The sequence below is a fragment of the Pan paniscus genome, chromosome 21, assembly GCF_029289425.2.
Source record: "Pan paniscus chromosome 21, NHGRI_mPanPan1-v2.0_pri, whole genome shotgun sequence".
NCBI classification, from domain to species: Eukaryota; Metazoa; Chordata; class Mammalia; order Primates; family Hominidae; genus Pan; species Pan paniscus.
Window position 1 is genome coordinate 44,213,334 of NC_073270.2, and position 14,870 is coordinate 44,228,203.

Below are 14,870 nucleotides of genomic sequence, written 5' to 3' on the forward strand. Positions count from 1 at the left end.
CGTGGTGGTGCATGCCTGTAATCCCAGCTACTCAGGACACTGAGGCAGGAGAATTGCTTGAATCGTGGAGGTTGCTGTGAGCCAAGATCACACCATTGCACTCCAGCCTGGGCAACAAGAGCAAAACTTCGTCTCAAAAAACAAAAAAAAAAAAAAGAAAAAAAATGTATTTTCCATTGTGACCCAGAACATATGCATATATTACAAAGGAAACAAGTTTCACAGAAACATTGCTTGCCTTTATTATGTGTGGTGCCTTTATCATACATCCTATACCATCTAATTAAAACAAGTATTATCCATAACATTTATTTCATGACCCATAGTTTGAAAAACATTGATAGTTTCATGACCCACAGTTTGAAAAACATTGATAGAGGCAAGGTGTTTGCAGCATTCTTTATCATGCCAATAGTCTATACATCTGTTTTATTTATTTCTGTTAATTTCCAATAGTATAATTTGACATGCATTTCTGTTTTGTCTTTTCAGGTGCCATTTGGATTGTACTTTAGTGGCACGATGTACTCTGAGTGGAGGTCACTGCATTTGGTGATTCAGAATGATCAAGGCCATACCAGTGTGCTGCACAGCTATCCAGAGAGTGTTGGACGAGAGGTGGCAAATGCTGTAGTCCGTCCTCTTGGGCAGGTGTTAGGTACCCCTTCAGTGGCTGGTAGTGAGAGTTTGTTAAAAACTGACAAAGAAGTAAGTGTTTCTAAATTTCATTCTCTTATATGAAAATGTACATTTGTTCTTGAAGAATTTGTTTAATGTTAACTTTTTTGTTCTTTTTTCTTTGAAAAGAGCTGTAGTAGAATAACGTCAACTTTTTAATGGATTTCTCCCCAACGTAGTATGACTTCTCAATTTTGATCTTGTTTGAGTTGAGGGCTGGGACTCGGAGTTTGTGGAGGTTATAAGGAGTGAGTTGTACTGTTTTGCTGCTGGGACTTTTTACTAGTTATGGTCAATTCTCCACTTGAGCTGAAGGCCAAGACAAAGACTTGAATGTCAAACCCTTCCCCCAAAGATCTAGGCTTAGTCTTCTGATTTCCATTTAGAGTGTGTTTGGAAGGCCTCATCCCTACCTCTGGATGGCCCCTGACTGAAGACTCATGTCAAGTTTTCAGGCTATGTGTATGCTGTGCTTAAGCTCTCCCCTGTCCCCATCCCTACCTACTCCTTCCTGGCTTCCAGGTTTAAGAGTGCTGCAGAGAAGCCAAGCCCTTCTGGCCTAAGCCTAGGTGATTGGAATTGGGGTTGTGTTTGCTGTTTCTTTTTTTTTGACAGAGTTTTGCTTTGTCACTCATGCTGGTGTGCAGTGGCACCACGGCTCACTGCAGCCTCAGTCTCTCTGGGCTCAAATGATTCTTCCACCCCAGTGAGTCCCAAGTAGCTGGAACTACAGACACGTGCCACCACGCCAGGCTAATTAAAAAAAATTTTTTATAGAGATGATGTTCTTACTGTGTTGCCCAGGTTGGGTGTTTACTATTTCTAAAGATAGGGGCTCTTGGAATGGCTTGCCCTGAAGCTGGCCCTTTGTTCTTGGGTTCAGCGGCCCAGGCTGAAGTTAAAAAGTTGCCATTGGGAAGTCATGAAGGGGCCCTGAGAATGGAGTGATAGAGGAGCTTGCTAGTATAAATTCTGGCTGGCTAAGATGCAGGATTAAAACTTTGTCCCTTGTGTTGAAGAAGCTCATGCAACCTTCAGACTTCATGTTTAGCAAAACCTGGTCCCTATTTCTCAGACCCTTTTTTTCTGTTTGCTTTTTGGTTTCCTGTGAAGGAGAGATTAGACTTAGATATAAGACTAAAACTTGTAGCTCTAAGGGTAGGATCCTCCTTCAGCCATGGGTCTCTGAAGAGTAAAGGTCTTCAGTCTGAGGAACATTTTTCTCTCTTCAGAGGACCCTAGATTTATCCCCGAGGACTAGCACAGGCCCTAGTGTTTCTCTTCCTGGTGCGTTTGTGATCCCTTGTTGCCTTCTCCTGGGAAGAGATGGTACGTGAGTAGATAGAGGTGCTCTGATGCAGCCCTTTTTTTTCTCCTTTCTCACCATTGAAAAGAGATGAGAATTCCTGTTTCCTCTGGAATTATACTTTTTTTTTTTTTTTTGAGACGGAGTCTCACTCTGTCGCCCAGGCTGGAGTGCAGTGGCATGACCTTGGCTCACTGCAACTTCTGCCTCCCGGGTTCAAGCGATTCTTCTGCCTCAGCCTCCTGAGTAGCTGGGACTACAGGCACATGCCACCATACCTGGCTAATTTTTGTATTTTAAAAATGTATTTTTATTTATTTATTAATTATTATTTTTGAGACGGAGTCTCGCTCTGTTGCCCAGGCTGGAGTGCAGTGGCATGATCTTGGCTCACTGCAAGCTCCACTTCCCGGGTTCACACCATTCTCCTGCCTCAGCCTCTCGAGTAGCTGGGACTACAGGCACCCACCACCATGCCCGGCTAATTTTTTGTATTTTTAGTAGAGACAGAGTTTCACCGTGTTAGCCAGGATGGTCTCAATCTCCTGACCTCGTGATCCGCCCACCTCGGCCTCCCAAAGTGCTGGTATTACAGGCGTGAGCCACCGCGCCCGGCCTATTTATTTATTTTTTGAGACAGAGTCTCGCTCTTGTTGGGCAGGCTGGAGTGCAATGTCGCAATCTTAGCTCACCGCAACCTCTGCCTCCCAGGTTCAAGCGATTCTCCTGCCCCAGCCACCCGAGTAGCTGGGATTACGGGCATGCACCACCATGCCTGGCTAATTTTGTATTTTTTTTAGTAGAGACAAGGGTTTCTCTGTGTTGGCCAGGCTGGTCTCGAACTCCTGACCTCAGGTGATCCACCCACCTTGGCCTCCCAAAGTGCTGGGATTACAGGTGTGAGCCACTGCACCCGGCCAATTTTTGTATTTTTGGCAGAGATGGGGTTTTGCCATGTTGGCCAGGCTGGTCTCGAACTCCTGATCTCAGGTGATCCACAGTCCTTGGCCTCCCAGAGTGCTGGGATTACGGTTGTGGGCCACTATGCCTGGCCTAGAATTATAAAATTAAACAACTGTGTGAAGATGCCACCAAAGATATCTTCTTGGTTTTTCATCTGATAATTAGGGACCTGCAATGTCTTTTAGAATCTCTTCTCTTATGTGGCTAAATCTTGCTACACCCTGCTCCAAATTTGTCACAGCTTCACTGTGCCGTTATAGGCTTCTTTAACACTTACTGCAGTTAAACCATGTATTTCCTACCCTTAACCTTTGTAGTTGCTTTTGAGCTTAACAAATTTAATACATATATTTATCTTGTTAGATTTAACTTTGGTTTTAAGCTGTTGAAGCCTTTTTGAATCCTGAATTTCTGTCCAACAAGTTGGCCATCCTTTTTAGCTTTGTGGTATCTACAGATGATCAGCATACACTGTTTTTCTTTTTTTTTTTTTCCCCTAAGTTAGAATCTTGGCAGAGCCTTTGGCATGCCACTGAGCACCTTTTTCCAAAATGATCTTGGCATGTTAATCTACTGTTACTCTGTCATGTGATGTCTTGACCAGTTGTAAATCTAGCCATTCTACCATCCTCTGGGCCATATGTCTCCATCTTGTCCACAAGGAGATCCTGGGTCTGTCTAGATTTCTTGCTAACACCCAGATACCCATTTGCCGGAGAACTCTGTTAATGGTATGGAGAGAATAGCTTCAAATTTCTAGTTGGAAGACCAGGGTTCAAGTTTTCAGCTCCACCTTTTATAAACCAGTGACTTATGCCAAATTGCTTAATCTTGCTAAGCTTCTGTTTTCTTATGTGTAAAGTAAGGATAGTTTACCCTGTCTACACAGAGTTATTGTGATGGCTAGATGATATTTATGAAAGTGCTTTGTAAACTGCAAGGACTACACTGTTGTCAGCCCTCTAAATAGTAACCCTATTAATAAAGGAATGAAGCTCATTTGGCATGGCTTGATCTTATTGAGCAGGCTGGGTCTTGGTGATCATGCTTCTCTTTTGTGAGTGTTCACTGATTGCTTAGTAATTTGTCTCAAAGTTTTGTCTGGAATTCACTTAAACTTTCCAGTTTACAATGTCTGGAATACAGTTTCCTCCCTTTTTTGCAAATTGGGGTTTCTCATAGATGGAGACATATAGCTCAGATGATGGTAGAATGGCTGGATTTATAATTGGTCAAGATACCACATGACAGAATAGTATTAGACTAATGTGCCAAAGTCATTTTGGAAAAAGTTGCCCAGTGGCACCTTCTAGTTGGAAGACCAGAATTCAACTTTTCAGCTCCACTTTTTATAAACCAGTGACTTGGGCCAGATTACTTAATCTCTACAATTACGACTGCCGGCAGCCTAGTGGTTCAGCCGTCTCTTAGGCAAGTTCTCTCAGTCCTTAGGATGTGATTCAGCTAGGTCAGGAGGCTGGGACTCATTCAGTGCAGCTAAATGCCTTGTTAAGATCTTACCCAGCTTCAATCCTTTTTCAGATGTGTGTGTTCTTCATTTTAAGTATTATTATTATTTTTTTTTTTTGGCAGAGAACAGTTGTAAAGTAAGAGTAAACAGTTGATCTTTCTTCCTGTTGTTTGTGCATTTGCATAATCTGGAGATGGAATGTGACTGACTTTATATGATTTTCTAAATGCTACACATACTTAAACATTAAGTGGAGAAAAAACTCTAAAATGTTCTATTTTGCATATCTAATCTCTATGGAAATTTGAAATGACCTGTATTTACTTTTTAGTTCACAGAGCAAATAATAATAATATCTAAAGGGTAAAAACCAGCATAGGCTTGATATTCAAAAATAAGTAATTTATTTTCTTCTTAAAGCTTTTGCTTGGGAAATTGTATGTTTGATATGTGAAAAATGCATTATCTAAAATAAATCTGATATTTACGTTGAGACGAATATACTGTCAATTTAGAGGTTTTTGGCAATAAAAAAGATTGACATTTTAAATCAGTCTACTGAGATAGGCACGTGTAATAATTCTATATGGATATTTTCTTTTGTCTAGGTAAAATGGACCATGGAAGTAATTTGCTATGGACTGACCCTTCCATTGGATGGAGAGACTGTAAAATATTGCGTTGATGTATATACAGACTGGATTATGGCTTTAGTGTTGCCGAAAGATTCTATTCCATTGCCAGTTATTAAAGAGCCTAATCAATATGTTCAAACTATACTAAAACACCTACAGAATCTTTTTGTACCAAGGTAAGCTATACCTGTCTATCTGGCCCATTATCAGGGTCATAGTAAAGTATTCATAAATGTTACTATAGTATAGGAGCTGATTTCATTGTTAGTCCTCTGAACAGTGACTTCATGTGTTCAGTTAAAGATTGTATTAATGTGAATGTTAGGAGAGATGGGCTTATGTAATGTTTACTAGGAGTTTTTAACAGGTATGTGTTCTTTAAAGGTTTTTAGCTTTGCTTCTAAAATCTCATACCTGTTAGATATTAAAATACTGTAACATCTTTCCCTTCTACTCAAAAAAATATACTTTTGCCTGTCACAATTCTTGTTTCCATTTAGGCTAAACACAACTAAGGGAGATGCATCTACCTTAATAGGCATCTTTCCTATGAGAGAATGAAGACACTTGAAATGATTATGGGCAAATTGTTAGTAAGCCAAAAGATTCCTCTTGATAGTTTGTTTCTGATTTTTTTTTCCATCTTCTTAGGCAAGGGCCTTAAATATCATAATATAGGGATACCTTCAAGGAGCAGTAGAACATGTTTCCTTTTGGTAAAGTTCTGGTTAGAGCTTTTGGTCTGTCATACGGTGAGGGACTTTGAAAACCAGCTCTGTAAGTTTTTAACTTTCTAAATATAGAAGGAAGATTACTTTGGAAAATCTGAATTAAAAAAGAGAAGTCTCCAGAACTCTGGTCTGTAGGCTCAGGTGTAAACAGCATACCATGCATGAAATGCCTGGTGTAGTCTGGCCCCTAACTAGACTAGCTGTTCTGAATTCTGCATGAGTGCTGCTCTGTAGTCAGACATTCCTCTAAGACCTCCTAAAGATCTTTCCCATCATGATGTCTTTTTGTCTTCTTCCTCTTCCTTCTCTCCATCACCACATCTCATTCTTGTTGGTTCTTTAATTCTGCCTTGTGAGGAGAAGTCCTACCTAACCACTCAGGCCCACAGCGATCACACCTTCTCTGAACCTATATGATACTTTCTGCATCACTCTTGTATCTCTCACTGTTTTGTTGCTTATCTTTTAAAATGTGTGTCTCCTTTCCCTATCTAACCAACTCAAAGGCAGGAACTCTGTTGTCTCTATTTTAGGCTTCCACAGTATCTGGTGCAATACTGGTATTTTAATACTTAGTACTTATCTTAGGTGTCAATTAAATGCGTGTTGTTTGTATTTATTGATTTCACATGGAATTAAAAACAGGAAATGGGCCGGGTGCAGTGGCTCACGCCTGTAATCCCAGCATGTTTAGAGGCTGAGGCGGGTGGATCACCTGAGGTCAGGAGTTCCAGACCAGCCTGGCCAACCTGGCGAAACCCTGTCTCTACTAAAAATACAAAACTTAGCCGAGTGTGGTGGCATGTGCTTATAATCCCAGCTACATGGGAGGCCGAGGCAGGAGAATCACTTGAATCTGGGAGGCGGAGGTTGCAGTGAGCCGAGATTGCACCACTGCACTCAGCCTGGGTGACAGAGCGAGACTCTGTCTCAAACAAAACAAAACAAAACAAAAAAAACAGGAAACGGTTGGGAGTACTTAGAATATTGTTTATAAGCAGGTTCTTCTAAAATGGTGTAATAGTTTTAATACTTTCTTGTTATCTTATTTAGGAGCCTACTGGGCTTTTTCTTCGTGCCTGGGATAGTCTCATGAGTAGTATTGTCACTGTGTCTCTTTCCTCTTTGTAAGCCTACTACCTCTCAGTGCTCAGTTAATTTGTATTGATGAAAAAAATTAATGGCATTTGAGTTAATTAGGCTTGTGCCTTTACTTTTCTCTTTTGAGAAACATGACTACCTTATAAATGGTTTTGCTATTTGGTAATTACCTTGTTTTCTCAAAAGTATGTGTGCATAAGTGTTAGTAAATTCTGAGAGGGTACTCAACTGAGAATTAGAGTTCTCTTCCTGGCCAATGTTTTAGGAAAATTAGCTGAATACTTTCAATGCTAAGTATTGGTGTTATGATCTCATCTCCCATTATTTGAAGTTTTAGTTGTTTATTTGATTCTGATAGTTCACAAAACTGTCATCTAAGTTTACTTAATTAGTTGTTTTTATAAAAACTGACATTCAAAATGGAGGGAACTGCCTTTGCCATTTTGCTAGAGATTATGTCAGAATGAATGTAACATTTCTCTTTTGCCCATCAGTTTGATTTTTTTTTTTAAGATTGAGTGAAGAGTAAATCATCTTTTAAAGTTGGTTAAGGTTTTAATTGCTCACATATACTATACTGTACTTAAAAAAAACATATTATTGTTCTGAAGCAGGGTTAGCAAAGAGTCAGATAGCATTTTAGGCTTTGCGGGTCATATAGTGTTATAATTAGTTCTGCTGGTGTGGCATGAAAGCAGCCATAGACAATATGTAAATGAATGATCATTACTGTGTTCCAATACAACTTCATTTACAATATAGATAGTAGGCCAGATTTGTAAACTCTATTTACAATAAAAGATAGCAGGCCAGGTTTGACCCATTGGCCAGCATTCACCACCACTGTTCTAAAGCAGTTTTTCTGAAGATCACAAGTTACATTTTAAAAAGTAACTTGATATTTTTGAAAGGGAAATCTCTGGTGTTTAGCTCTTCTGTTTTTTTTTAATGTAAAGGTTACCTTGTTTCTTTTAGCTTTAGAACTTTGGACCCTGCCTCTGAATTTAGGCCTTCTGAATGAGGAGGAGCCTCAGTACCTGAGGAACAGGTATTTCCTTTCCTGTCATTGGGCAAATACCTGGAAATGGTAGGTAGACCTAAGTTACCATGTAGGAGGCATGCACTCTTGGAAGGGTGTCAGTCCCAGGGCCATTAGTGGTATTTTTATTTCTTATTCTGGGCTTCCTCTTATATTACTTGATTAGGTTTGGGGCTATGCTATAGTTTTTTATTCTTCTTCAAGTAAGCCAGAGCAATAGACACAAGCTTGAGCCTTAGGGCTTTACATGGACTAGATCCACCTTTACTAGATCCACCTTTAGCTGAATGTGGAACGTCTCCCCGCTCCTGGAGGTGCTTGGCTCTTCCTAGGCAATTTTCTCATCATTTTGCTTTAGGTCTGACTTCTTTAGGGAAAACTTAGTGGTGTCATTTGCTTGCAACTCTAGGGTAAGTGTCTCGTTTTCTGCATCATAGCCCAGAATCTGAGAATCTCTCTTCTAAGGTTGGGTTGACAGTTCTAAGGGAACTCACTTCATTTTCTGGAATTTCTTGAGGAAACTCCCCAGTCTGATTCAGGTATGTTTCTATCAGTTCTTTGTGACAAATGACAATATGTAGAAACTTGGCCTCAAGACTTTTTTCAGTAATATTAGATACTTCTCTTGGGTTTCCCATAAGAGATCTGGAGGCCAGCTTACCACTTGCTAATACAATGGGTTTCCTACTATTCTCAAAATTCTCAGTGGTCTACTTTGGAAAGTGAGGGTAAGGGCTGGGACCTGGACCTCTATCTTCATCTTCAGTCCTAGCCAAAATGCTTTGATCTGTTTTATAGATCATTCTTCTTTATAAGATTTCCCTTGGAGAAAATGGTCCTGCAGTGAGTTTTAAAACTGTTGTTCCAGGGTATCCTGGGAAACTTGGAGCCTCCATCTTTGGCTAAGTGTCTTTTTCTAAAATTAGAGCAGCAGTAGCAGGTATTTATTTCTGAAGCAATGCCTGCATACCTCATTAATTTTGGGGACCTATTAGGCTATTCCTTCTGGCCTGTAGGCCCTTCTCTAACAGACCTTAGCTTCAGAGGGACTATGAGCACTGTAAAATCACATGCAGAATTCTTGCAAATATGTGTTTAAAAAAATTAAAAAAGAATACCAAGGCCATTCTGCTTCAATGTGAGCAGCAAGGGTGGCGGTGGGTATTTACTTGTTCATTCAACAAAAACCTATTGAGTGTCTGCTATTATGTGTTAGGCACATGTTAGACATAGAAAATCCAGAAGTGAAGTTTATGTTCTAGTATTCCCGCCTTCCTCCCAGAAGCTTTCGAGTTCTCATAGGAGTGGTAGGTTTAGATCCCAGAGTGCTTAACTTTACGACGAGTAAGAAGTAGCTTTAAACTGAAGACGGTATGCCTAGCCCTCTCTGCTGATAATATTAGGGAGCTTCATTGGACCACTGCTTGCTACATCCATAAGTCACCTGTCCTGAAGCTGTTGCTGTCTCTCCTCCAGGCTTGTCAGTGATATCTGTCTGTCTTCTTCAGACAGGAACAGGGTTCCAGTCAGATTCGACTATGCTTACAGGTCCTGAGAGCCATTCAGAAACTGGCCCGTGAGTCATCTCTCATGGCCCGAGAAACTTGGGAAGTCTTACTGTTGTTTCTTCTGCAGATTAACGACATACTTCTGGCCCCACCAACTGTTCAAGGTTTGTTTATTTTTTTTTTTCTAATTTATTTCTGAGCTCCAAATACAGTTCATCTTTAAACTCAGTGAGCGGTAGACTCATTGGGGATTTAAATTTTGGCATGATGGTTTACAAACAAAGGTTAACAGTTCTTAGAATGGAAACCCTCAGGCACAATATAACTTTAGCCCTGATGAAGTTATTTTACCTTCAGTAATGATTTTGCTAATGTAGGGAGGGACTCAGTGAATTATGCATGTTTGATAGTGATGGGAGCAGTAGCTTGTTTAATAGGATAGGCCAGGCGCAGTGGCTATAATTCCAGCACTTTGGGAGGCCAAGGCAGGTGTATCACCTGAGGTCAGGAGTTCAAGACCAGCCTGGCCAACATGGCGAAACCCCATCTCTTCTAAAAGTAGAAAAATTAGCCAGGCGTGGTGGCACACACCTATAATTCCAGCTACCCAGGAGGCTGAGGCAGGAGAATTGCTTGAACCTGGGAGGTGGAGGTTGTAGTGAGCCAAGATCGTGCCACTGCTCTCCAGCCTGGGCGACAAGAGCAAGACTCTGTCTCAAAAAAAAAAAAAAGAAAGAAAAGAAACAACTAACCAATTAAATTAGAGCCTATAGATAATATATTACAAAGTAGTTATCAAAGTAGAGTCTGAAAACTTGGTAGTGACAGAAGATACTTTACTCAGCAAATGAAACCTCCAAAGTCTTTTAACTGTTCTATTTGGAAGTGTGCCAGTTTGCTATTCATTAGCTAGCCATTAAATGCCTCCAGTTTTATAAGACTTTACAGTGTATTTCAGAATCCCTGCTTTGTATATAGCACAGTGTATATAAACTATAAGTTGATCATCTAGTTCCAAGTTCTCTTGTTGCTTATTCATTGGTGTACTCTGTTGACTAACACATGTGAGTGTGCTTGTGTTCTCACACAGATGCAGTATTCAGGGAAATATCTAAAAGGAAGCATGGAATTTCAGTGTGGGAAGGGATGCAATGATAGTAATACTCTGTCTGGTACTGACAATGGCTGGACAGTCATTGATTCATCACCTCTCTGCTACTTACTCCCCATGCCAGGGGTCTCAACAGCATGAGGCAGACAATTCATCCCCCTCTTGGGCTCTTTGTTGTTGAAACTTTGGTTTTGCTCATTTGAAACACACATTCTTACAACTTTTCCTGTGAGTCCCAACTTTGCCTTCTGGAGCTATGCGGTGTAAAGACCACTGCTGTTTTTCCACCTGGTTCCAGGGCTTAGAACAGGGGAACAGCCCCATTTTCATGGTTAAGGCTCTGTCCTTCCCAACACCAGTCCTTTTGCTCCATTATTTGTCTCTCTGTCTCTCTCCCTTGAAGGGTGGCTTTCAAATACTTGGAGCATTGTATGGCAAAGTTTGGAGGTAAAAAGACATGGGTGTTTGTTGTGATTCCTTCACTTACTGGCTGCATGAAGTCGGAGAAGTTACTTAAACTTTCTGAATCTAAGTTTTCTCATCTTCAAAATGGATATAATTAGCAGTTGGTATTAGGTATTACAGATACCTACCCTGCAGAATTAATGTGAGGATTATATGAGGTCATTTGTATGAACTATTTGGCATAGAAACTGACTCATAGTAGTCAGTCATCATAGGCAGTCATCCTTTTCCTTCTCCCCTGTGTCCCTCTGTCCCCCTTGCTGGAGGATTAAGGCCTTCATTAAGAACTGAACAGGGCAACTTGAAATCTTTCAAAGTAAAAATTTTTTGATGTGTCTGTGATTTTGGGTATAGGAACTCCTAAGAATTGCTTCTCATTTTTACTATTAAATGATTATTTGAAAGTCAAAACTTAATATTGCACTTATTTTAATTTTTTGACCAGTTCTCCCAAATCAGTGTCTTAAAGATTCTGCTTTAAAAATAAGTTTGCCAAAGATATGTTTTCTTTTCATTGGTAAGGTGGCATTGCTGAGAATCTAGCAGAGAAGTTGATTGGTGTTCTCTTTGAGGTGTGGTTACTAGCTTGTACTCGGTGCTTCCCAACACCTCCTTATTGGAAAACAGCCAAGGAGATGGTGGCTAACTGGAGGCATCACCCAGCAGTGGTGGAGCAGTGGAGCAAGGTCATTTGTGCACTCACTTCCAGGTAGGTTATTGTCATTGCCCTGCCTTCCTTCACCTGTCTGACCTTAGGCAGCTTTCTGGCATTCATGGAATACATTATAACAAAGGCTGGGTCTGTTATTACTGTACTTTAGATACAGAATTGAGCCACTTTTTAAATATAGATATAACAGTTTGGCTAGTGCCTGTTTAAAACATTTCAGAATAATCAAGTATTCTTGAGAAACAGATAAATTTTATACCCTACTTCCCCCACAAAAAAATTCCACTCTTATTTTGATCATTAAAATATGCATGATCATTAAAATATGCCTAATCATTATTTTAAAGAAACAAACCATAGAAAGGTATAATAGAAAAGTTCTCCTGAAATCCTATCATGTATATTTATATATAATTTTACAGGAATGGGACCATATTATACATGCTACTTTATAACCAAAGTAGGCAGTTTTTTTATAATAATAATTTTACCTTTTTGCCATTTATATTTAATACCATCGCTGTTTTATAAGTACACTCTTAGGTTCATTTTTTTCAGACTTATTTTTTCATTTCAATCCTGATTTTAATATGCAAGCATACCTTGTTTTATTGCACTTGACTGTATTGAGCTTCACGGATACCATGTTTTTTTTTTTTTTCCAAATCGAAGGGTTGTGGCAACCCTGCATCAAGCGAGTGTGTCGGGTGCCATTTTTCCAACAGCATATGCTCACTTTGTGCCTCTGTCATATGTTGGTAAATCTTGCGTATTTCAAACTTTTACTGTTATGGTGACCTGTGATCAGTGATCTTTAATATTACCATTGTAATTGTTTTAGAGTGCCACGTACTACACCTATATAAAATGGTGAACTTAATTGATCAATGTTGTTTGTGTTCTGACAGCTCCACTGACCAGCTGTTTCCCGTCTCTTTCCCACTCTTGAGACACAATGATACTGAAATTAGGCCAATTAGTAACTCTATAATGGCCTCAAAGTGTTCGAGTGAAAGGAATAGTTGGATGTCTCTCACTTTAAATCAAAAGCTAGAAATGATTAAGTTTAATTAGGAAGGTGTGTTGAAAGCCAAAACAGGCTGAAAGCTAGGCCTCTTGCACCAAATGGTTAGCCAAGGTGTGAATGCAAAGGTAAAGTTCTTGAAGGAAATTAAACATGCTACACCACTGAACACAGGAATGATAAGAAAGCAAAACAGGCTTATTTATGATATGGAGAAAGTTTGAGTGGGCTAGATAGGAGATCAAACCAGTCACAACATTTTCTTAAGCCAAAGCGTGATCCAGAGCAAGGCCTAACTGTCTTCAGTTCTATGAAGGCTGCGAGAGGTGAGGAAGCTGTAGAAGAAAGCTTAGGAAGAGGCCGAGGTTGGTTCATGAGGTTTAAGGAAAGAAGCCATGTCTATAACGTGAAAGTGCAAGCTGAAGCAGCAAGTGTGTTGGAGAAGCTGCAGCAAGTGATCCAGATGATCTAGCTAAGATCATTGACGAAGGTGGCCTCACTAAACAACAGATTTTCAGTGTGCATTAAACAGTCTTGTATTGGAAGAAGACACCATCTAGGACTTCTGTAGCTAGAGAGGAGAAGTCAGTGCCTGGCAAGCTGAAGCCAGTGCTCATTTACCATTTGGAATATCCTAGGGCCCTTAAGAATAATGTTAAATTTGCGCTTGCCTTGGCAGCCCATATACTAAGAATGATGTTAAATTTATTCTGGCTGTGTGCAGTGGCTCACACCTGTAATCCCAGCACTTTGGGAGTACTAGGTGGGCAGATTAGTTGAGCTCAGGAGTTTGAGACCACCCTGGGCAACTTGGCAAAACCCCATCTCTACAAAAAATAGCCAGGTGTGGTGGCTTGCGCCTGTAGAACCCGCCTCCCAGGTTCAAGTGATTCTTGTTCCTTAGCCTCCCGAATAACTGGGATTACAGAGGTGTGCCAACATGTCCTGCTAGTTTTTGTATTTTTAGTAGAGGTGGGGGTTTCACCATGTTGGCCAGTCTGGTCTCCAACTCCTAGTCTCAAAACAATCCACCCATCTCAGCCTCCCAAAGTGCTTGGATTACAGGCATGAGCCACTGTGCCCGGCCTGACTTTCAAATCTTACTTAAGAAATACAGCTGACCATTGAACAACATGTATTTGAACTGTGTGGGTCCACTTACATGTAGATTTTTCTCAATTAAAAATAGTGGAAAATTTTTTTTGAAATTTGAGACAATTTGAAAAAATGTGCAAATGAACCGTGTATCCTAGAAATATTGAAAAAATTAAGAAAAAATTAGGTATGTCATAGGCATAAAATATATGTACATGCTAGTCTTGTATCATTTACTACCATAAAATATACACAAATGTATTATACTAAATTAAAATTTATTAAAACTTATGCATACAAATGCTTATAGACTATATACATGATACCATTTGCAGTAATGTAAACAATAGGTAAAGAAATGTAAACAAAAGCTGCAGTATTAAATCATAATTGCATAAAATTAACTGTGGTACATACTGTACTACTGTAATAATTTTGTAGCCACTTCCTGTTGCTATTGCAGTGAGCTCAAGTGTTGTGAATATTCACTGAAAACTCCATGTGACACTAATCATCTCTGCTTGAGTAGTTAATCTCTTCAGTAAATAGTGTATCTCGGTAAAAAGTGATGTCTCAGTTTTCATTTATTTTTCGTCATATTTAATTTACAATACTGTAAGCCTGGAATAAGTAATACCATGGGACCCATAGGAAGTGCCACCAATGGTGCTGGAAGTGCTCCCAAGAAGCAGAGAAAACTCATGACATTACAAGAAAAAGTTGAATTGCTTGATACGTTCTGTTGTTTGAGGTCTGCAGCTGTGGTCACCTGCCAGTTCAGGCAGACAATTGACTTTGTAAACAGATGACATAAACTTATGGTATCAATAAACACAGTACAGTGCTGTAAATGTAAATGTGTTTTCTCTTTTATGTGATTTTTTTTTGTTTGAGGCAGAGTCTCACTTTGTCACCTAGTCTGGAGTGCAGTGGTGCGATCTCAGCTCACTGCAACCTCTGCCTCACTGCTGCCTCTGCCTCCCATGCTCAAGTGATTCTCGTGCCTCAGCCTCCCCAGTAGCTGGGATTACAGGCGTGAGCCACCATGCCCAGCTAATTTTTTAGTATTTTTA

The 14,870-nt window shown here is 39.9% G+C and overlaps 1 protein-coding gene across 8 annotated transcripts in view; it reads left to right on the forward strand.

The window, feature by feature from the left end:
• RALGAPB (Ral GTPase activating protein non-catalytic subunit beta) overlaps positions 1 to 14,870 on the forward strand; it is a 106,875-nt gene that overhangs the window by 16,090 nt on the left and 75,915 nt on the right. For all 8 annotated transcript variants that reach the window (XM_063601124.1, XM_063601125.1, XM_063601126.1 and 5 more), the window contains exons 2-5: positions 493 to 708; positions 5,027 to 5,229; positions 9,433 to 9,596; positions 11,531 to 11,717. In XM_063601124.1, the coding sequence (XP_063457194.1) occupies positions 523 to 708; positions 5,027 to 5,229; positions 9,433 to 9,596; positions 11,531 to 11,717 (740 nt within the window). In that variant the 5' untranslated portion in view covers positions 493 to 522. The remainder of the gene's footprint in view (positions 1 to 492; positions 709 to 5,026; positions 5,230 to 9,432; positions 9,597 to 11,530; positions 11,718 to 14,870) is intronic.